Here is a 23,954-nt window from a genome sequence, read left to right as displayed (position 1 = left end):
AAGAATGTTGGGTAGAACTGGTAGAACAAGCCCAGTGGTTTTTTGTTTTAATTGTGTATTTATGTTTCAATTCTGAAAGCAGGGTCTTAAGCCTTCCCTAATGGAGTTTCCTTAAGAAAATATTGTTTGAGGTTGGCCTCTGTGGGGTAAATTTCTAGACTTAGAAAGCAAACATTTTCTTAAAATATCGACCCAACTCTACTTAGTCAGATCAAATATTGACCTAGGTTTGTGTTTTAAGTTAGGAAGGCAATTTCTTCACTATTCTCTCTCTCTCTCTCTCTCTCTCTCTCTCTCTCTCTCTCTCTCTCTCTCTCTCTCACACACACACACACACACACACACACACACACCCCACACCACCCCCAGGTTTGTTTAAAGTTCTGGGAATGAGCCCGCCATGTCCCTGGGGCAGCATGGGCAGGAAGCTGTCACCCTGGCCTTGTAAGCTTGTCTGGATTGCCAGGCTGTTAGCTTAGGTTAGGTTACTGCGTACAATGGCTGCGGGCCCACAGACACTCATGTCATAAAGAGGCAAAGCGAGTTTAGAAGAGCCTACATTGGAAAAGTGTTGTCAGGCTGGGTGTGGTAGTGTGTGCCTATAATCCCAGAACTCAGGAGGGTCAAGCAAGGGGACCATGAGTTTGAGACCAGCCTAGGCCACAGAGTGAGACCCTATCTCCAAAAATCCAAGTAGGGGCTACCATGATGCCCCAGGGGGTAAAGCATCACAAGCCTGGAGACCTCCCTGCTCAGTCTCTGGAACATACATTAAAGTGGGAGTGGGAGATAACCGATTCCACAGTTATTAGTCCTCTGCATCAGAATGTGGTGAGAATACACACACACACACACACACACACACACACACAGAGAGAGAGAGAGAGAGAGGGGGGGGGGGAAGAAAGAGAGAAATAATAGTAAATAAATATATTTAAAACCCCCAATAAAAAGCCAAAAGTACAGACAGAAAACTAATTCCAGCTGTCCCAGATGGTTGAAAATTTTGGAACAATTTAGCTTGAAGACAAAGCGGTTCTGCTGAGAAAAGATTCAGAAAACTTCATCCATCATTACGAAGGTAGAAGTGTATTTTAAAAATGAAGATTCCAGAAGTCCACAACTGTGGGGTCAAATGAAAAGGCAATTTTTTAAATTTTATTATTATTATTATTATTATTGCCTTTGACTCAAGTCCTTGTGTGACGAAGACCTCTGCTTTCCATACAGAGGTCAGATCCCAGCCTCATGGGCGTGGCCACTTCAAATGGCAGAGACAGGAAGATTCTTGGGGGGCAAAGGACTGCTAAGTGGCTATGTGAGCGAATGTATTGCCACTCTTTCCAAACTCCGTTTCCTGAACTTTCCGTGTGTCTTCCACCACAGTTCCCACTTGGTCTTGGGTTGCCAGCTTCACCGCTGAGAACGGGCTGGGAAAAGTATACAATAAATAGTTCCTCGTGGGGACATGAAGGGATCCTTTTCCCGTGGGCTCTCGCCTCACAGCCTTGACTCTAAGTGAGGGGCGATTCTACGGGAACTGGGGTTGGCTGTAAGAGGGGCCATTCCATATTTCCTGAAACAGGATTCAACTTCGCTCCTCAGGGAAGCTGATAATGAAAGATATGATTTTGAATATGATTTTCTGACCTTTCTAATCTCACAAATTCCACCTCAACCCAAGCTGGCGGAAGAGTGTGCACTCAGACTTAATTTATGCCTTGAGACGTATATGTGCAGCCATCTAGATTTATGTACTGAGGTCCGTGTCCGATGTAATGACAGGTATGAAGAGGGATGTAGTCGCGGGGCCAAATGGTGACCTTTTTATTGGCCTGAGCAAAGGTCAGAAGTTTCTAAAAGGAAACGGATCACAAAGGATCAAGATAAAAAGGATCTAGGCAGTAGCTTTTGAATGTATAGCTTGGACTTCGAGCCCCTCATTGGTTTAGGAAATAAACATGCATCTGAAATGACTTTTGTTTTTTTGTTTTTGTTTTGTTTTTTGATTTTCGAAAATAAAATTTGTGTATTTCCATAGCCCAGACTAGAACCCGTGTCTCCTGCTTCTTGTCTATCACGGCCCTCTTCACAAGAACTTCTTTCAAGCGGCAAAAAGGCAACTAGTTTAAAGCCCCCGAGAGCAAAAGGATGGGAAGGCAGCTGGATCGGCAGTGAGCTGAAACAATAGGAGATACGGCTGAAGCAAAGCGTGAGGCAATCCTGTTGGGTAGAAAAATTGGCTTTTTATTGTGTGTTATTAAAATTTCATATTCTCCTGCGGACCAAGACCCACCAGGAAGGAGGAGCGGAGCTAACACAAAACGTTCTCTACCTCACGCCACGGTGCCTCAGGGCACCGCGATTGCTGGGGGATTTTCCCAGGCTCAGGCTTGAACTCCCAAAGTAAAAACATCTCTCGGGTGACATGAAAGAGTTTTTTAAAGCTGCGGAGTGCTGGGCCACTCAGCCATCTGGAATGTTCTATAGAGGTAAACGGCGGAGCCCTCATGCCCACTTGCTGTTTACGGCATTTGGAAAGGGTTTATGAAAACATTTAATTACATCCATTTCTGCTCTGAGATCCCAGAACGCTTCCTGGGCTGGGTGTGAGCTAGCGCCGTGGAGAGGAAGGCGAAGAGGCTCCTACATCTGTGTCCGAGGTGGCTTTCTGACACATTCCTTCGGAGTTTTCTTCAGCTGAAATTATCTCCTTAATGGATGGGTAGCAAGAGCTTTCTTAGTGCTAGGTGTGGGGAAAAGGACAGCTAAAAAAACAAACTGTTTGGAGCGAAGCAGTTACACATTTGTTTTAATCTCCAGTACCCTCATGGTGAAAGGGGAGATCTGACTCCTGATCCAAACACACACACACACACACACACACAGACACACACACACACGTACACGCACATGCACACGCACGCGCGCGCGTACACACGCACACGCACACGGACACATGTGCGCGCACGCGCGCGCGCGCACACACACACACATGTGCACGCACGCGCACGCGCACACGGACACATGCACACACACACACACACACACACACAAAAACAAACATGCACACTCAGCAAATAAATGTAGTTTTTTTTTTTTAATCAAAGAGGCATTTGCTGAGTTTCTACAGAGTGTCAGAGAGTGAGGCAGGCAGAATGGAAAGTATCACGGGAAGTGGAACAGGCCCCACACTGCTCCAACTGAAGCATCCTCCTGTCCCTTCGTCCCCATGATCAAATGCAATTAGAAGCAACTAGCCTAAAGCTGCATCTTGGTGGTCTGGGTCAGTGTCCCAGATGTGGATTATCAAAAGAGGCCTGTTTAAACCAGTTTCTACAATTGTACAGCCTTGCCCATTTGGAATAAGTAGCTGAGTGTCTGAGGTTGAATCGTCTCTTTTATACGCAACACCAGCCACACTTATTGTTCACATTGTGCATTGAGACACACAAAGGAGGGCTTAAAGCACAGGGAGCCAGGAGTCTGCAGGGACCTTGGAAAGGCAGGGACTCTCAGACTGTGGGCATCTGAGTGGACAGGCAGCTGCAAGACCTCTGTCTGAAGGGGAGATGCTTAGAAGAGTGTTGCCCGGCGAATCCTGTCCTTGGATCCAGGAAGGAAAAGCCACATGATGTCACTGGGGAGGGGGAGGGATAGGATTTTGTGCCCACACCTTTTCCACCTATAGGCTCTGTCGTCATGGACAAGTGACTCTGTATCTCAAAGCTGAGGTTTTCCCATCTGCAAAGTGAGAATTACTGTTACTGCCCTGCACGGTTCCTGTGATGGCGGTATTTGGATGTATGTAGTACCTAGCATGCCGCAGACTGTAGCACACATTCTGGAAATGTGCATTGTGTGCTCTGCTTGCCTGAATCTGTTTTCTTGCAACAAAGGAAGATGATCGTAATGCTGGAGAACACAGGCCCAGAAGACATAGAACACTGTCTTCTGAGAATGACCCTCCCCATGGGAAGTGGCCCTGCAAAAATACGCAGCAACAGATGGGGTGGGGTGGTCCCCTGATCCAACCCTGATGTACACACTCCCTGGCTACGTGATACCAGACAAGCCAGTTATCTTCTCGAGACACAAGTTCTATCCTCTGTAAGTATCTCACGAAATTCCCCAGATGCCATGAAGATCAAGACTAGAGAAGTACCTCTTTTCATTTGTAGAAAACACGTTCTTATGCTTAAAAATGCTAAAAAAAAAAATCTGTAATATTTGAATTAACTTAAAAATTTATAAAAAAAAATAGCAAGACACAATTTCCATCTATATCACTTGTTTTCTCTATGCTAGAAAAATGAAATTAGGGTAATAATTCACAACATCAAGAGATAAATATCCTCCTCCACCCCTTTTCCTTCTACCCCTTCCACTCCCTAACACTAGATAGGAGAGAAAAAAGGATAGAGAGGGAAAATAAAAGATCCTTGAATAAAGTCAGGGATCAGAAAGGAGGCGTTGCTATTATCATTAGACTATTTCCTGCTGACTGGAGTGCTGGGGTCAGGAGTGAGTTCCTTGGGGCAAGTTTGATCAGGATATCTAAATTTCTTCTTCCTTTTTCTTTGTGCAACTCCTTAAGAAACCACAACCAAAAACAAACAAACAATCAACAACAAACAATCCAGCACCTTTTTTAGGGCCCTAGTATTTATATACCCTCTGAAAAGTCCTCAGAATTCCAAATGTCACACAGTCGCAGAAACTATCTGCAGCTGGTAAAACCACGCCCCTTCTAGAACACAAGCAAACCATAGTCAGCTGCTGTGGACAATGTCATGGTTTGAATATGCTTGGCCCAGGAAGGGGCACTACTAGGAGGTGTGGCCTTCTTGGAGTAGGTGTGTCACTGTGGGTGTGGGCTCTATAAGACCCTCACCCTCACTGCCTGGAAGTCAGTCTTCCACTAGCAGCCTTCAGATGAAGATGTAGAACTCTCAGCTCCTCCTGCACCATGCCTGCCTGGATGCTGCCATGCTCCCACTTTGATGATAATGGACTGAACCTCTGAACCTGTAAGCCAGCCCCAACTAAATGCTGTCCTAAGAGTTGCCTCGATCATGGTGTCTCTTCACAGCAGTAAAGCCCTAATGAAGACAGACGATCTGAAGGGCCCCATATCCCACACCTGGGTTTAAAACAAAAGCACATTTCTATTTTTGTGTTCTTTAAAAAACCCAAAGTTCCTTAATTCTCACTACAGATACTCCATGTCCATCAACCAGAAGATTTATTAATATATCCTCCCACTTGGTCTACAGATTCAGCACAATCCCTATTGGGTTGTGATTGGCACACCTTATTTTGGAAGTGGGGTGTAAACTGGCAAGGTCATTCGAAATTCATATGAAAACTCAGAACAACCAAAACAATCTTTAAAAAGAACAAAAGTGGAAGGCTTACACATACTGCCCTTATAGCCAACTACAAAGCCACATGATATTCATATCATGATCCTTGCAGAAGAAAACACACACAGACACACACACACAGACACACACACACACAGACACACATACACACAGACACACACAGATACAGACACACACACACACACACACACACGCACATACACAGAATAAAAATGAGACCCTAAGAATAAACTCTAATAGTTATGATCACTTTAAGTTCACAATGATTCACAAATCTAAATAGGAGTTAAATGTATAAATCCCTTAGAAGAAAATACAGGGGATACCTTTGTGATTTGGGGTTAGACAATGACTTCTCAAATATGCCAGAAAAAGTATAAATGGTCATTTGGAAAAAGCTGATAAATAAAACTTCATTCGCATTTAGCATGTACCTCAAGACATTCCATCAAAAAGTCAAAAGACAGCTCACAACCTGGATTATAAATCATATATCTCATAAAAATTATATCCAGAATATATAATGAACTCCTACAGCTAAAAATTTAAAAAGACAATCTAATTTTTTAAAGGCTAAAAGGATTTAAATAGACAGAATAGACAGTTCTCTTATGAAGTTATCAAATATCCACAAGCACATGAAAAGATGCCAAATACCATCAGTCACTGAGGAAATGTAAATTAAAACCTTGAAGAAATATTGCTTCGTCTTCCACTAAAATGACTGAGAGTGAGACACACACACAGAGAGGGACAGATACACACACACACACACACACACACACACACACACACACACAGAGCATACTGGAGGAAGATGAAGCAGGTTTCATGGTTTTCAGGACCTACTAGGAAATGAAAAAGAGAATTAAGAAATCCAGAATTCTTTCCAGAATTCTTTCCAGAATTAAGAATTTCAGCTAGGCCTGGGACCTTTAGTCCCAGCACTTGGAGGAAAAGGCAGGCGATTTCTGAGTTCAAGGCCAGCCTGGTTTAAAGAGTGAGTTCCAAAACAGCCAGGGCTACACAGATAAACCCTGTCTCAAAAAAAAAAAAAAAAAAAAAAAAAAAAAAAAAAAAAAAAAAAACCAAAAAACAAGCAAGCAAACAAACAAAATACACAAACAAGAATTTCAGCTAATTTCAGAGAAAACGATGGAAGTTTGCACCACCAAGACACAATGAATGCTTCAGGGGCGAAAATGTAGTAAGCGAGCATATTAAGCAGTGTGTGACCCTCTAGAGCGGCGGCTCTCAGCCTTCCTGATGCTGCCTCCCTTCAACACAGTTCCTCGCGCTGTGCTGACGCCCAACCATGAGACCATTTTCGTTGCTCTTTCCTTATAGCAGGTGGAGACCCGGGGACTCGGTGGACACGCACCTCAGACTTAGGCGACTGTCCGCTCCCTACCAAATTCCTGACTTGGAACCCGTGCCACACTCCTCATACAAAAGAAACGTGTCCTATGGTCACACAGTCCCAAAACAGAGTTCTCCGTGCTAATGAGGTACCTAGAGGCTCAGCGGGCTGAGACAGTCTTCCCTGCAGAAGGTATTTTAATCTTAGGTCTACCCTGAGAAGCGGGTATGGCACGTTATGCATCCATTTCCGCCATGAACAACCAACGAACTCTTTCACCAACACCAGCCATGGGGAGCCATGGGGAAGGCATTGCCCACAAAGCTACCCTCAATTCTCCTGTAGAAGGCCTCTCTGTGCTCCTAGCCACAACCGCCACCAACCACACCTACATCCACCAAGCTAAGGGCAATCTGCTGGGACAAGCCATCGTTCCCCTTTTCCTGGCCCTGGGTTAGACGCTGTCTCCAGCCTGCCTGTGGCCCCCGACTCCATCCCCTGCTCTTCCTCAACTCCCAGGGGGCCCTGGATGTCCAAGAATCAGAGAATCCCATGACCCTGCCCTCCTTGCAGGCCCCGGGGACCCCCGGACCAGCTCAGGTTTTCGCACATCTCAGACTGTGCTTTCGGGAGTCTCTTCTGACAGGTTGAGACTTGCTGCTCTAGATAGTTCCACTTCTTCCCTTACCTGGATTCCATCTTGCACACCCAGGGAATGAGAAAAGCCACAGCAACCCAGAGAAGGTTAGCCATGCAAGAGCATACAGCAATGTTGGTGGCTGGGGACCAGACAAAAAGACTTAGTCTGGAAAAAACCAGAAGCACAGCGGAGGAGAGACCATGCTTCATCTGTGACTTTAGAGGAGGTCCAACCTTGTCTCCACTTGGATCCCTGCATTTGGTGTGGCAGTACTCTAAGCTGGCTTGAGTCTCGGCCACTGTCCTGTTCTGTTCAACAAGGTGAAATCACCAGACTGTCCAGAAATCACCAAACTGCACCTCCTGCAGTTTACCTTCTGGAATGCTGAGTGCCTCTGGAGAAATCTAGATCCGAACAGAATGGACTTCTTCTTCTTCTCCTTCTCCTTCTCCTTCTTCTCCTTCTCCTTCTCCTTCTCCTTCTCCTTCTCCTTCTCCTTCTCCTTCTCCTTCTCCTTCTTCTTCTTTTGAGACAGGGTTTCTCTGTATAGCCCTGGCTGTCCTGGAACTCACTCTATAGACCAGGCTGGCCTCGAACTCAGAAATCCGCCTGCCTCTGCCTCCTAGAGTGCTGGGATTATAGGCGTGCACCACCACCGCCCAGCTATTCTGATATATTCTTAAAGTCACTTATAAAGATTGAGTTTGATATTTTACAGAGATAGAGGCATGCCAAAGCGGATGTGACAGTCACCCACAGAAGTGTATAGATCATGGTTTGGAATATGTCCAGCTGGCTAAGATGCAGGAAGATGGGTCAGGTTGGAAGGAAGTGGAATCTGAAAATAGTTCCACTCTTATAGCTCAGTTAAAGCCAGGAAAGGGCTCAGGGTACTCAAAAGTCCAAAATGGCGGGCCGAACACAGCTTTGATGTTGGTTTTGGCCTTAGCAATGAGAAGGACATTTAATGTAAAGAAAAAGGAAAGGAACTTGGAGGCTTTTGGAGTATAATCGCAAGAATGCAGAAACCAAAACGGGCAAATTAAAATACACTAAGAAAGGTATTAGAAAAATAATGGACTCCCAGCCAATGGAAGGGGGAGATTCAACAACAAAATTTCAGAGCTCAAGAGAAAAATCGACAATGTAAGCCTGCCTGTGTGCAGTCAGATGTCTAGTTAACCCGTGTGGAGCCAGGAAAGCCCAACAGGTGGGAATCAACACCTCCATCAGGCAAGTCTGGGGTTCAGCTGCATAGACTGCCTACTGTCTACTTATGCCCTTAAGGGGTTGTTGACCAAGAGCAAGGCAGACTGGTCTGGTCTGCAGGGGCAGTGTAAAGGACCCACTTGAGGAATGCCAGTTGTATACAAGATGGAGACTGCTTGACTGTCCTTAATTATGTTCTTTATTTGGCCAGTAGAGGAGCCTCTTTAGCAGTGGTTTTCAAAGAATAATGGAGTAACATTAACTGAGGGGGCCTCCTGAGCCCTGAGTGACTGCAATTCACTAGCCTGTAATGTAGACTGAGGGAAAAGAAAACCACAAACCTTGCTTCATCCTCAATACGCTTGAGAACACCTTTGGGATGGAGAGATCTGACCATGTGCGTGTGCACAGACACAAGTGCATGTGCATACAAATGCATGTGGAAGCCAGAGGGGTCAACCTGAGTGTTTCCTTCAGGTGCTATCACCGTGTGTGTGTGTGTGTGTGTGTGTGTGTGTGTGTGTGTGTGTGTGTATCAACCTTGTGGGTTTTTTTGAACGTATGTGTGTTTGTAGTTTCCATGGATGTGGTACATATGGTGGAAGAGTACAGAACTTGAATACACAAACAGTCTTTGATAGTCTCTGATGGTCCTTCCTGATGCTGCTAGCTGTCTTCTGCTTCCTGGTGGAGCTGCCTAGACAGAGTAAAGCAGAAAGGCTGCCCCAACACCGAGAAGCAGAGCTGACCTGAGATGGAACACCTTGTCTAAAACAATTTTAAATAACTCATCACTTAGCTACGCATCACACAGATTGGAAAATATTTGGCCCCAGTGACTTTGCAACATTTTCTAGAGGCTGTTGAAGCCAAGAATGTAGTCTTAGTGTCTTCTCGAAGGTCTTCATACCCTCCCACGTCTGAACTCCAAGTCAGTACATCCTCCGTTGGCTCCGGCGTGAAGATGTTTAGGCTATCTTGACTTTACAATGAATAGAAACTGATACCCAAAGAAGAAAGCAGGTGCCCAAGTTCCATTGTTGTGGGTGGGGTGAATGTGAGGAAGAATCTTCTTTAGCGGATTTAGTCTGTGGCAGATGCTTGCACACATTCTCAGGACTACTGATCCTGTCACAGGCTGGGCCTCTGCAGAGGCACTTTATCTAAAAGACATGCATGGCCAGAGCGTCTGTCATATTCCAAACCACAAACCATTTATAAATCCAGCTCATGCAGTTCTTTGTCTCAATGTCCGCTGACACATCACTCTAAGACCTGTCTATTGGATCTTCTCTCCTTGTTCTCAAGAGGGCTAAAGATACTCGTTGGTCACATTTAAGAAAATTGTCCAGCAAGAGTCAAATGCTCCACCTAGGACTGGAGCGTCAGACCTGCCCAGGTCCCTGCCTGTTTAGATGGTGGATACAATAGCCCTATTCACCTAAGGAGACTCCAGCCGAAATGTGAGTAGGTGTTGTTAAACGGTCTCTGAAAGAAATGTTAACTTGATGAATCAGGCTTCCTCCAAATTAATTTCAAGTGACTTTTACTCCTTTTTGGCACAGGGTTTCGGTATGAAGCCGGTCCTGAGAACAGAATAGTCTAACCAAACTCCCAGAAGCCTTAGGAAAAGGCATGTGGTCCTATCAATCAAAACATGAGCTGGGGCAAGCAAGACCAGGGCTAGATCCGCCATGGTTTGTAGACCACAAGGGCTCCATTTGGATGAACCTTCTGGGGGATTAAAATAGAAGGCCTGCTGTTATTGTAATCAAAAGCTGTTGCCACATTTTAAGGCTTTCCCCCACTACCTCACCAATCTCTCCTTCAGGGAGCAGGTTTCTAGCCAACCCCTGCTAGACAGTAAGAACCCCCCTCTCATCACCAGGGCCAAGAGAAACATGCTTTTTGAAAAGTGGTACTTCAGTGTGGGGAGGTCGTTAATGGAAGCTTAAGTAATGATGTGCCGCAGACAGTATCTCTTGTAAATACTTACCGTGCTTTCCCCCTTGAAGGCATAAGTTGGCTAGAGCCCCTTGGGGCTTCTCTTAACTGCACTCACCCACCCAGTGTGCCTTCAGTAGGTTCCCCAGGCTCCTTACAAGCACAGCAGTTTTACTCTGGAGTATGGAGTGAGAGATGCTCTTGGTGTCATTGGAAAGTAAGCAGGAGAAGTTAAAGTTCCCGCTGATGAGAAGCTGCATGCTAAGTTACGTTTGTGAACTCCATCAGATGTGTGGAAGGCAGAGAGAACTTGTCTCTACCTTGGCAGCTCCTCAGACTCCCTTCCCTTTAATTCTCTCCTATCTGCTCCTCAGCCCCTCTGAAAATCCCTCCTCAAAGGGAGTCTTCAAACTTGACTCTTCCCCTTCACGAAGAGTGGACGTTTACCCATTGAAGGGAAAATGGAGCAGAGAGCTCACTGCATTACCCTGCCCTGGGTTTTCAAAGACTTCCACCAGTCACATGTAAATAACCTTACAAACACTTCTCTCTGTGAGCACACCCAAAATGGCTGGCACCTTTAAAGACTCTTCTGTCTCCCATTGGCTTCTCTTAGTCTGTCGCGCCTTCCTATTACCACACTGTATATTGGTGGTATTTGTCTCTAATTATCTAGCTCAAATTGAATTCCCTCCTTAAAAGTCTTTCTGCATATCTTACAATATAAATTATAAACTTAATTATAAACTCATTCTCTCTATGGAAATGGTCAAGACCCTTATAACTCCCAATAACACCCATTTCTCCTTGTTAGGTCCAGGCATCTGTCTGCATGCTGTTAAATCAAGTGCCTCCATTTTCCAGTTTAGGTTATCTCCTGCCGTGGTCTGTGTGGTGCTTTGAACATACGAGAATGCTCTCCACAGGTTTATATATTTGAATTCTCCGTATCCAATTAGTAGAACTAGGGCAGGTTGAGGAGTTGCCGGATTGCCAGGACCACAGTTAAGTCTGTCTGTCTGTCTGTTTGTCTGTCTGTCTGTCTTGGCCATGGTGTCTCTTCACAGCAATAGGACAGTAACTGTTGTTTTATTATTTCACTCAAACAATCTTTGACACTTGAGGTATCTTCAAAATCCTCTGCTCATCAAAGTTGGTTAAGCACAACAACATCTACAAGTTTCTCACTGCAGCTGATATCACCTTAAACATATTTGTGGCACACTGCATTAAAGCTAAGACCAGCTCCTGGCCTTCCTTCTGGGAGAGCCGTGTAGCCCTCACTGCTGGCATTCAGCGTGGCCCTGTGGCAATCTTCCGTCACTGAAACGTGAGCCTGTGTGATGTGTGCCACCTCTGAGCAAGGATTGGAAACACACCGCATTGTTCTGCTATTTCCTGTTTTCGTGTCTCCTGTGCAAGTACCATGTCGCTTCTAGAAGATGCTTGCCTTCAGTCTGGGTCCCAGTGTGCAGAAAGACAGAGGCTGAGTTAATTCTGCAAGCCATGTTCATGATGGAGAAATAAATCATGTCTCTGGTACTGTTTGGATTTTCTCGTAACTGAAGTGTAACTTAGTCTGAACTTACTGACAGCTTGGGTAACATTCACAGCTATAATAATAATTTAACACATATATAATAATTTAACACCCACACATTCTCTCAACACAATAAATGCACTGGCTAATTTTTACTTTGTCTGCTGTACTTTTAAAAAAAAATAACACTTAAGGCTGATCAAATTCTAAAAGTCAAACTATATGTCAAAATAGATTAAATTGTGTGTGTGGTGTTTGAATGTGAATGGCCCACATAGGCTCACGTATTTCCATGCGTGGTCCCCAGTGGGTAAACTGTTTGGAAAGGTTTAGGAGGCATGACCTTGTTGGAGGAAGTGTGTCACTGGGGGTGGGCTTTGAGGTTTCCAAAGCCCATGCTAGGCCAGTCTCTGTCTCTCTGTGTCTCTCTGTGTCTCTGTGTCTCTTTCATACATATGTGAGTGTGTGTCTGCCTGCTACCTGTGGATGAAGATGTAAAGCTCTCATCCCCGTCTCCAGCACCATGCCTACATACACACCGCCATACTCCCCACCATGATGATAACTGACTCTTTAAAACTGTAAGCAAGCCCCCCATTAATGCTTAAAAAATATCAGAATTGCTTTGGTCATGGTGTTGCCTCACAGAAATAGAACAGGAACTAAAATAAACTGTACTTTTTGTAGCAAATCCCTCACTCTTTCTACTCTACCATGTGTTATAGGTATCCTTCAAAAATATATACTGAAGTTCTAGTCCTTAGTAGCTACAAAGATGGCCTTGTTTTGGAATTAAGCAAGGCTTTTGTTCCAGTTTCATTTCTGTTGATGTATGTCGTATTAGGGTTTCCATTGCCATGTTGAAAAAAAACCACTGTGACCAAAAATCAAGTTGGGGAGAAAAGGGTTAATTCAGCTTATACTTCCAGATCATAGTCCATCACTGGAGGGAGTCAGGACAGGAACTCAAACAGAGTTGGAACCTGGAGGCAGGAGCTGATGCAGAGGCCATGGAGGGCTCTGCTTACTGGCTTGTTCCTCGTGGCTGGCTCGACCTGCTGCTATCTTATAGACCTCCAGGAACACCAGGCCAAGGATGGCACCATACATGATAGACAGAGCCTTTCCCCATTGGTCATTAATTGAGATTATGCCTTACAGCTGGATCTCATGAAGGCATTTCCTGAACTGAGGCTCCTTGATAACTCTAGCTTGTGTCAGGTTGACACAGAAAACCAGGCAGTACACTGTAAAAAAAAAAAATACCTTGATAAAGAAATCAACTTAGAGGCCAGAAGTCCAAGATGAAGGTGTCAACCAGGTCCATTCTTCTGAGACTTCTTTATTAGTCTTGAGAAGACCATTCTCTTTGTGGGTTTTCAGATGGTCTTCCCATCAGACCTATCTGGGTTCCAATCTTCTCCAATATCATAAGTGATATTAAATTAGGGATTATACTAATGGTCTTATTTACCTAAATTACCTTTCTAAGGGCCCTCTTTCCTTCAAGTCACATTCTGGGGAATTAGGGAATTAATTCATGAGTGTCACAGTGGATACAAGTCATCTCGCAACACTACCTCATGCTTTTGAGTATCTAAGGAGCATCTCATGGTGCTAGGATGCACAGATTGGCCACAAGAGTAACAAAGTCCGGAGTGACAATGGAGTCTTTTTGACATTTTGTTCAAAGAGTGACACAGACAGTTTCTCTGGTTCTGTCATGTGAACCAGAACACGTGTTCTATAGAACACGGAAGGCAGAGTAGCCAGAGCAGGAAAGCAGCTCTAGGCAAAAACACAGGTGTAGTTTCCACAGGTACTGGCCACAGAGATGGAAGAAGCCGTCTGGGCATGCGCCCTGTAAGTGCGGCTGACTCAGGCTGTGAGAGAGAGGAATCAGGAGGATGAGGAAGAGTCAGGACAAAGGAGGAGTCGATGAACAAAGAGGAAGTAGCAAGATCAGGGGCAGGGGGGGGGCAGGGGTGGTGGTAGCGGTCAGGGCGTGGTGGTAGCGGTCAGGGCGTGCTGGCACCCAGTTGGGCTGTCAAGGAGGTGTGTCAATGTTGGTCCTGAGCAAGACTCCAAAGTGAGGCGTGGAGCCTGGACCACTAGGCTCACCTGTGAGAACAGAAGCTTAGGGGGTTGGAAGCTTAGAAGAAAGGAGAACGATTCTAGTGGAAGTACCTAATCTGTTAACATGAGGACGGGCTTAGCGGTCCCGTGTGGATGCTGAGTTCTGTAGCAGACAGGAGAGGAAGCTTCGGTCTCCCTGGTGCCCTGGGTAAGCAGAAGGCCGTGGGGATCGTGCCCTACCCCCACAGCAGCTTGAAGTCTGCAAAAGCCTGAGAACGTGTACTTTTCCCAAAGCATAATAGTTTATTCCTGCGCTGATTTTCTTTGGTCCAAGTAATGGCTGGTTTTAATTTCCATCAGGGTTTTCTGTAAAGTGTAGGGAAGCACGCCTCGCCTTGCAGAAGGTTGTGTCCTTGATACCTGGAAAGAATTTGTATCACAGACAATTTCTGGGAGTGTGAGAGGAAACACTGGCACAAACACAGTAGGGGCAGTTAACATGCTGGCTTTTGCTTTGAATCCCACAAAGGATTTATAAAAGCATGATTCTCGCTGCCTCCTGGGTCCATCCTGACGCCTCAGCCTTTGTCCTGGGTCTCACCTCTGCTCCTTAACCTCTTAGCCCACTCCCCTGCTGACCTTCTGAGGTCAGTAGGGCAAACCACTCCCCCCCCCATCCCTTCCTCACTCCTTGTTTACTGTTTTTAAGCATGGAAATTATCATTTTGCACGCTTTCATATCTTGGCAGACTCTTTTAGATGAAGCTAAAATTCTAGACTGTCTTACCAGCTACTCTGGGCATTTCTGGGCCACTCCAACTTCTTAACCAGGAGTTTCAAAAACTTAACAAACAAGTGTTCCTGATACCCGGTAATATTTTCCCTGATCCATGACTTGAACTGAACAAATTACTCTCTTTTCCTCCCTTGATTTTTAGATGAATTCTACCAAATCAAATGTGAGTTTATCCACCAAAGAAACTCTCCCCTTCCAGAAAGGTCCCCAGGAAGAGAATTTAAACAGAATGAACTCTAACCACCTTTAAACTGCGGTTGCATTTTAACTCACATTAACTGGAGCCACATGCACTGAACTTCAGAACGACTGTGCAGAAAGGCAGATGTAACCATGCCAGCCATGCCTCTGCCTGTCTGCCCAGCCCAGATCTGGGTACCGTGTCGCTTTCTCACCGGACATGATGATGCATATCTTATCCTAACACCAAGAAAGGGGGTGTGGTCAGAAGAAGATGAGCTCAGAGCTAACCTGGGCTACATAGTTCAGTGCCAACAAAACTATTTCCTTGTGCTACTGTGACAGGAAGGAAATTATCCACTCTGACCTTTATAGCGTGTCACGTAACTGCTTTTTGACCCTTCCTGTTTGAATCCATCCAGGTTTCCTCTTCTTCCCCTGACTCCACAAGCTCACACCCAAGCAGAATGCCACAGCAAAACACTCCAGACTGAGTGGTTTAAGCAGTGTGACCTGACTGGTAGTTCAGAAGCTACACTTAAGAGATGCTGGGTTTAGTTTCTTCTGAAGTTCCTCTCTTTGAATTTTTTCCTTGCTGAGTCATAACCTGGTCTTTTCTCCATGTGCACCATACACCTGGTGTCTCTTCCTTTTCTTATGAGAACACTAGTCATAGAGTAGAGTAACCTCACCCTAACACTTCATCTTGATGTAATCATTCTTTTTATTATTAATAATTATAATAAATGTTATAAATAATAATTATTATCATTATTCTTACTTTATGTGCATGGTGTTTTGTCTGCATGTGTGTCTCTGTGAGGGTATCGGATTAGGTTCCTAGGAACTGGAGTTACAGAGAGTTGTCAGTTGTCATGTGGGTGCTGGAGTTGCGTCTGGGTCCTCCCGGAAGAGCAGCCAGCACTCTTAACCACTGGACCCCCATGTAACCACTCTTTAAAGACCTTGTCTACAAACGCAGTTACGTTCTGGGGCAGTGTGCACTGGAATGTCTATTACAGTTTGGGCAGAGTGTGGACGACTGAGCTCATGACCCATTGTGATATAATTTAGAATTATTAGATCTCTGTTCTCTGAGTAACTCTTTTCCTCAGGCTGAGTGTAAGCCTCCTTGGTGAAAGTCCTTGTTTTAAGACTCAGTGATTACGGTGGCCGATCTTCTTAATTACTACCAGAGTTTTGTTCACATTTGTCCTGTTGGAAACAACTTTGTGGTGGGTGGGGTGAGAATCCGCACAGTGGCTTCTCCATGTTGGGTGGGACCGGATAATCTCTGAATTTGTTTACAAATAAATTTCTTTATTCATCACTATTCATCACTATTCACCACTCTAAAAAATTCTGTCTTGAGAGAGTCTCAGCCATTTGTTAATTTCTATATGAAAGCTGCCCTAGAAGGTTGCATTAATCTGGTTTATGTTACTATTACGAAATAGCTGAGACTGAGGCATTTATAAAGAACACTAGCTTGTTTGGTTTGGTTCTGGAGACTATAAGCCCGGGACTGGGTGGTTTCATTGATTTGGGCTTTGTTGAAGTCCGGATGGCCTGTGGCATCATGGCAAGAGAACACAGGGAAGATATAAATCGTCTCTCACAATAGAAATCCAGAGACTTTCAGGAGTTGGGATATCAAGTTTCTATAAGTCAATCTTTTGAAGATTCGTGGATTTCATGAGAACTATACTAGTTCCTCTCTAGGGAGCGGGTTCCTGCAAGACCTGAGGACTTCCCAGTAGTCCTGTCTCTGAAAGCTTTCACAGTATTTCTCAATATAACTGCTCAGAGCCTCCACCACATACATGACATCTAAACAACAGACGGGGCCCAGTTCTAGCATCCTAAATCCCCGTGCACTGCTCGTTTCCATGTCCGCATCCTGTAGCACTGGAAACCCTGGGGAGATCTAGGCCAGGCAGTTCATCTGGGGCTACAGTGGAGAACACAGAGGCTAAGGTCCATCAGAGGATTGTCAAAGTTCTTCCTACAGGGACTCCAAGCAAGTGCGTCTGACTCCAGGGCCAGCAATATTTCCTTCCAATAACTCATCATCCCTCATTATTATAGCAAGGGCTTTTGGTCTTATGAGCATTACTCCATGTAACGAAGCAAAAAGAGATTCTTCTCATGAATTCTGGGAAATCCAAACTGCCCACCTTTTGGTACCAAATGATTCTCCTAACATTCTGTTGGTTTATAAAGCACTCAAGTGCTAAACCCTATGTTTAAATGGAACACTCTCAGTGGCTATATTCCTCCTTATAAGCAAACAAGTGGAATTTCTCAACATCAAGGGGAAAAATAAGTATATTTTTTATTTTTGCAGAAAAATAGTCTAAATTTATCTTCAGTCAGTTCTGGGACAGTAAGCATGGTATAAGCAGATTGCATGGCCTGAATAGTCTCCCCCACACTCTGAGTTTACTGGGCAGGTGCACTATGAGTCACCCTCAAAGACATCTGCACGTAAACACGAGTCTGACTGGCCGCAGCCCGCATCCAGCATCACTTCTAAAAACAAATAGATAATCAGATAACACGTTTACTATCTGAAAATCTGTTGATGGAAGGTGTATGTGGCCTTCATAGGCTTGTCAGAATTAGGATGAGACCTTTGGTGCTTGGAGCTATAGTCTTTCCCTATGGGATAGTTCTATTTATTTATTTATTTATTTATTTATTTATTTATTTATTTATTTATAGAATACAAAGACGCTGGGCCTGAGGTTATACCATATTTACGGGATTGCTTAGTACGGTTCATATCCCGTAGAGACCCATAGTGTGAAAAGGTATGTGTTTGCTTGGCAATAGTCTTTGTGAAAATGTGTATTTGACCAATGATAGGCATGTGGGCCTGATAAACAATCGTCCTTGTCACCGGCTCCATGTCTGTGTGGGGTTCGCAACGCCCCTTTTTCCTTACTGGCGTCTGACTTTATGAGCTGGTTCTTGTTCATTATTCACTGTAACTGAAAAAGCTGCACGTGGAAGCTTATGAATTGTGTCTCCCATCGGGCTCTGAATGACAGCCCAGAGAAGGCATGGCCAGTGTATGTGAAACTCCCCGTGCAGAACCGGGTTGGGACACACAATTGCATCTATGTGTAACCCAGAAGCCTGCAAACTGTTTCCCAGCGAGCGTGTGAGTGAGCATAGAGAAACAGGCCAAAGGAAGGCCAGCGAGCCTTTTGTTAACTGTTCATCTTGCAAACTGGTTTGTTTGTTACGGTTGGATAACAAACAAATTCCTTGCTTGTGTGCAGCCTGATATTTTTCTCCCCCATATCTTTATTTCTAATTCTCACAAATATAATAATAATCACAAAGTATAGATTCCCTTTCGTTGGAGTCAGCGCATGGTTACTTTGTGAATACCTAGGGCACCCATACAAGACAGAAATGCGAGGGCTCATGACCCCTTTCCTGTTACCGTCATATAGTGGATTGTTCCTATGGCTGACACACAGCTAAAGATACTTTCAGACTCCTTTGGCCTTGGAGTTCTGTAAAGCTATGTGATGAGATGTCACAGATCTTAGGTTTTATCTGGTAACATCATTTCCAAGTTCTCCCTGGGTTCAGAGCATACAGCCAAGTCCTACATAACCAGCAATCGCTGCCTTCTTGGTTGCCCTGGATAGGTAGCCAAAAAACCCGACAGCCACTTGCTGGTTTTGCAGGGAACCCACCTACATTAGCAGACAAGGCTGCAGATTCCAAAAGGACAGGTTCGGCCTTCTGGAATCACCTTTGGGGTCCTGGCAATTCCAGATGGAGGAAGATCATCTTTAGCCAAATCCATTTTACCCAGACAAGCAGCTGGGAAGCTGGGATTCTGTCCGTTCCACCGGGGAGGGGGTGTGTGTGTTGTACTCACTTTCTGCTTAACTCCTGTTTCATAGACAATCTGGATTCCATGACAAAAATTATTTGTCTCTGTATCAGTTTACCTGGCCCCGAAAGACCAAAGCAGAAAGTGGCATTACTGAAGAAGACCTAGAGTCCTTTCCTAGTTGTCTAGAAGCAAAGATCCCTGTGGAGGGAGGGAGGGATCCTGAGAATAGCCGTCACAGTCTTACACATTGATAAGTCAGCCTGCAAGAACCCAGACCGCGGTAAAGGGACAGAGAGATTCGGTATAGATACTCAGAGGCACGTCCATCTTCTACACCTTGGAAAATGTGGAGTTATCTAGACTCTTGTCTGTGAAACAAACAACAGCCACTTTAAAAAAAAAAAAATCTCCAAATTCCATATTAGCATCTCTTTACAGACAGTCTGAAATAGGTCCGTGGGAGGATATTTGTGGAAAAACAAAACTGATATGAAATGAAAGTGTTAGTTGGGAACCTAGACTCTTGCCTATCTTGGATGTCCCAAGGGACTAGGGACATATGAGCATTAAGATTTCCAATGGCAGGAGCTAGCCGTGTCCTCTCCTCTAAGAGGAGGACGCGGTAGGTACTTACCGGTCATGAGGGTGTAGTAATTGGGATAGGAGAGGCTGGGGAAGTCTGGAGTCAGATAATCCACCTTGACTCCTCGGTTGACAATCTCTCTGAAACCAGGTAAGGATGCCAGGGCATCTTCACTGATGTAGTCTGAGCGAAACCCATCAAGGAGCAACACCAGGAGCTTCCGGTGGGCAGAAGCCGGCCAAACCCAGCTGAGCCCAAACCCCAGCAGGAAGGTCCAGAGCTTTACCGCCATGCTGCCGGAAGCCAGCCGGCCAGAGCGAGCTGGCACAGCTGTGCCCTTGCAAAGCCAGAGGATGGAGAGTCTGGAGCTATTCTCTCTTCTAGGGGCTGGACCTTGAGCTGTTGGCCTTCCTTAGCCAAGTTCACTTGCAGGATTTAAAGGGGCGGCACTCCATTTTTTGGGGAAAAAAGAACAAACCTGCTCACTCTCACAAAACCCAGAGACTGACAACCTCTAGATAAGTCAGGCTCTCGAACCCCCTAGAATTAACACAAAGGGAGAAAATACAGACTCATTGTTTTTGGTGAACGGTCCATAAATATGAGCATACACCGAGAAGTGAATCCTCAAAGCTAGCAAAGTCAACACAAGTTTGTAATTGTGCTGACCACAGGGAGGAGCCAGGGAGAAGGGACATCTTTAAACTTCTTCTGCCTGGATTTAAACTTTATAACTTCTCCACTGAACAATTTAGCAGCTCAAAACTTAGAGACAACACATTTAGGTGGGCCTATTGTGAGCTCTGCAGTCTTGTCCTGGAATAACCTTTAAAAACAAATTATTTGTCCAGGTCTCTCCACTACTGATTTTTGTCTTCATAAGCCCCTCAATGCAGTGTTTTATTGTTTTAATTATCAAAGGCAAAGAAACTGTTGGTGCCTGGATCTCACTTGGAGGAGGGGCTGTCAAACCTAGAGAGAAGGTTCTAGAACTGGACCAGAAAAGGTCGGGAGTAACCGGTTGGTTTGAGGCTGCACTGTCCTATGTGGGTAAGAGTGAGTTGGAGGGTGGGACACTGACATGGAAAGAGAGCTCGAAATAACAGAACGAGTTCTAAATCGGGAGTAACTAGGCAGGGGAACCCTGTCACCGGAAGAGGTGGGCGAGGAGATGGGACAGGCCGAGGGCTCAGGCTGCAGGATGTCTACAGAGATAAGCGGCGCCCTTTACCTGGTGCAAAATTAAATAACGAGTTCTATGTCAAAGCTAGTGAAATCTGTGTGGCCATACAAGCGACTCAGCAAATATTGGGTTGTATTGATGTTCTAGTGTTGCTAGCACGCTGAGTCGCCGCGCAGGCTCGGGCAGTCTGTGGCCACTCTCATGGTTCTGACTGAACGTTATCCCCCTGCTTCAGCATCTACACATGGTTTTAAAGTCAGTCCTCCACAGGGCACCACGGATGAAGAGAAATTCGCCGAATTACCTCTGAAGTGACTCAGACAAGAATGAGACTCCACTTCCTCCTCCAATCGAAGGTCGTGCATTTTTTACAACTAAGTTAAAATTAATTAAATTTTTTTTCCTTATTGAAAAAATAGAAAGGGTAGTTTGCTCTTAATGTTTGTTAGCTTGGAAACACAATATCATTCTCATCTATTAGAGCAGTAACATGTTATTGCTTCACTAAGTAGAAGAGATGAGATTTGAGGGAAGGGGGTGGGGAGAATGGGGGAGACAACCGGAAGCTGGGAGAGGCGTGCTAATGGCTGCATTCCCAGCCCCAGGCATCCTGCATAGGAAGGAGCGCAAGGACCCTGAGACCTGAGCTTGCCTAGCCCGACAGGTCACATATCTGCCCTGAGGAGACCACGGGGAGAACCAGTGTTCGTAATTCTAAACTGAGCGTAACAGGACAGCTACGCCTCTCTGTCTTGTTACAGAGTGCACGGCTTTGCTTTCTATTCTGGTGATTTGTCATTTTGGCCTTTTTGTCCATGTGACATTGCCTACGGTATTATTGCTAAGAATTTAGCAATAATGTTTTAGATTCTTGAATTAACACTAAAATTATCAAGTTATTTCTTTACCCTTTGCAACGCTTACCACTGGCTTTTTCAAAAGAGGATTTTTATATTTTATCAAAAAAATTTTTTCTGCCAAGTTTGTCAAAATTTAACTACTTTGGAAATTGAGACATTTTTTTAGTTTTAGATACTTATTAATCTACCCAGCTTGTCTTTCCTTGGTCGGTCTTGGTGACATAATTCCGAGGGTGATTTGTTCAGTTCTCAGTTTACACACTGATCCCCCCCCCTTACTTTATCCTTCAGTTGGCTTTATCTCTGTATTGAGTCTTTTCTTGCAACAGTTTCAATGATATTATTAAGATTCTGATGTATCTATTAATTCCGCTCTTTTCTAGTTATTGTAATCAACACCTTTATTAAAGCCTTTCTCCTTTCTTTAATTTTGTTTTCTTGCTTTTCTTGATGCTCCTGAGGGCAGAGTTAATTGTTTGCATTATGTATGGTTTAAGAAATATTTTCATTATGATTATCTTAAGTAATGATGTTTATTATTATACTTTTTGTGTGAACATATTTTTTTTCAGATTCGATAGGATTGTTATATAATTTTCCAATTATCGCTAGAGTTAAAAAAGTCTAAAATGGATTCATTATTTTTTCCTTTATTCTTTTAGTGGACATTTTCTCTTTTTTAATTTATTTATTTACTTTTTTACACTCCATATTTTATTCCCCCTCTCCCAAACTTATTCTTTAAGTGGATAATTGTCAGTGCTTAACTGAGTGGTTTCTGAATTTCCAGGTAGAGTTTGCCCATTTCTATCTATTGCCCTGTGTTTAGATAATATGTTCTGCACTATGGCTTTGATTTGAGTTCCCTTCTGTATCAGGCGGGTCTAGGGATTTGGTAAAGAAGACATTTGCTCTGTTTACCCAGTATGAAGACTGATACAAAGTTATCTTCTCAGCTGGATCAGTTGCAGCATTTCAAATGATTCTCTAACCGTGCTTGGGGAAATCGGCAGCTGTGAGGTGCAGATGTGCAGGCAGGAGCTCTGGGAAAGGCTGATTTTCTCTTCCAGAGCCTCCAGGCCCTGCAGCTCAGGGACAAGCTAAACTCCGAGCTCTACAGTAGACTAGGAAGCTCTCCGAGTTAAGGTCTCAGAGTAACCAAAAGGAACTGCAACACTGCCCATGAGGAAACTGTGTCTTCATGGTCAAGATTTATTTTAAAATCCCATTGTTTTCATAAGCTTTATCTAAATCACAGATTCTCAACTGTGGGTCGCAACCTCGTTGGGGTAGAAGGACCCCTTCCCAGGGGTCATCTAAGACCATCAGAAAATACGGATATTTACATTACCATTCATAGCAGTAGCAAAATCACAGTTATGAAGTATCAATGAAGATAATCTTATGCTTGGGGGTGACCACAGCTGGAGGAACTGTATTAAAGGGCCATAGCGTTGGGAAGGTTGAGAATCAGTGATCTAAATGTTACACAACAGTTAGTTATTATAAACCACTCCTCACGTTTTAGGACTAGCATATCTGACCCTCCAGATTTTCAGCAGCCAGCCTCAAGAAACCAAGACTAATAAAGACAAAGCGACAAAGTAAGAGCCCCATCCACCTCTGCCTTTGCCTCAACCAGATGCCAGGACCTCCAAAGGACTGGTAAGTCACAATCATGAGAGCCAGGGGTCAGACTCTAGACAATGCACATCCTGTAAAGATCAGGATAGCACAGTCACAGAGAAAAGTCTCCTCCGGGCTTCCAAGGGAAGGAAGCCTTGAAGTCAGCAAGACCTTGACCCAGCACAGAAAACGACAGAACCAACTAGGCAAAAATTAAAGGAACCCTGGGACTCTCATAAGTAAGTTTTTAGGGGAACCGTCTCTGTGCAGGCTTGAGTGATGATGATGATGATGATGATGATGATGATGACAACAACAACGACAATAATAATAATGATGATGATAATATAATAATAATAATAGTTAAATTTTGCCACCTACATGGTCTTAAGTACTAAGGAGGAAAATATAACCAGAGATTAAGTTAATTAGTTGTGTAACGAAACAAATTTCTACCATTCCCATACCGGAATTCTCATCCTAACCCTGTTCAACTAGGTAGGAGACCTGGTACTGCTAAAGACCTATAAAGGCTTTAAGAACTAGTTTTAAGAAAGGACCCTACTGGGTCTTATTAAGTACCCCCAGCGCTATCAAGCCCTAGGAAGTTACTGTCATGGTTTGCTATCTGTCACTGAGATAAAACACTAACGAAAGCAATTTGTAGACGAAAAGGTTTATTTGGCTCACAGATTCAGCCCACCATCTCCT

At 44.4% G+C, this 23,954-nt stretch overlaps 1 protein-coding gene across 1 annotated transcript in view; it reads right to left on the bottom strand.

The window, feature by feature from the left end:
* Window positions 1–19,866, bottom strand: part of Enpp6 (ectonucleotide pyrophosphatase/phosphodiesterase 6) — a 104,345-nt gene extending 84,479 nt beyond the window's left edge. The window contains exon 1 of the mRNA XM_052162694.1: window positions 19,626–19,866. Coding sequence (XP_052018654.1) covers window positions 19,626–19,866 — 241 coding nt within the window. The remainder of the gene's footprint in view (window positions 1–19,625) is intronic.
* Between the last annotated feature and the right edge of the window lie 4,088 nt (window positions 19,867–23,954).

The sequence above is a fragment of the Apodemus sylvaticus genome, chromosome 18 (genome assembly GCF_947179515.1).
Source record: "Apodemus sylvaticus chromosome 18, mApoSyl1.1, whole genome shotgun sequence".
NCBI classification, from domain to species: Eukaryota; Metazoa; Chordata; class Mammalia; order Rodentia; family Muridae; genus Apodemus; species Apodemus sylvaticus.
This window is presented reverse-complemented; position numbering and strand designations above follow the sequence as displayed.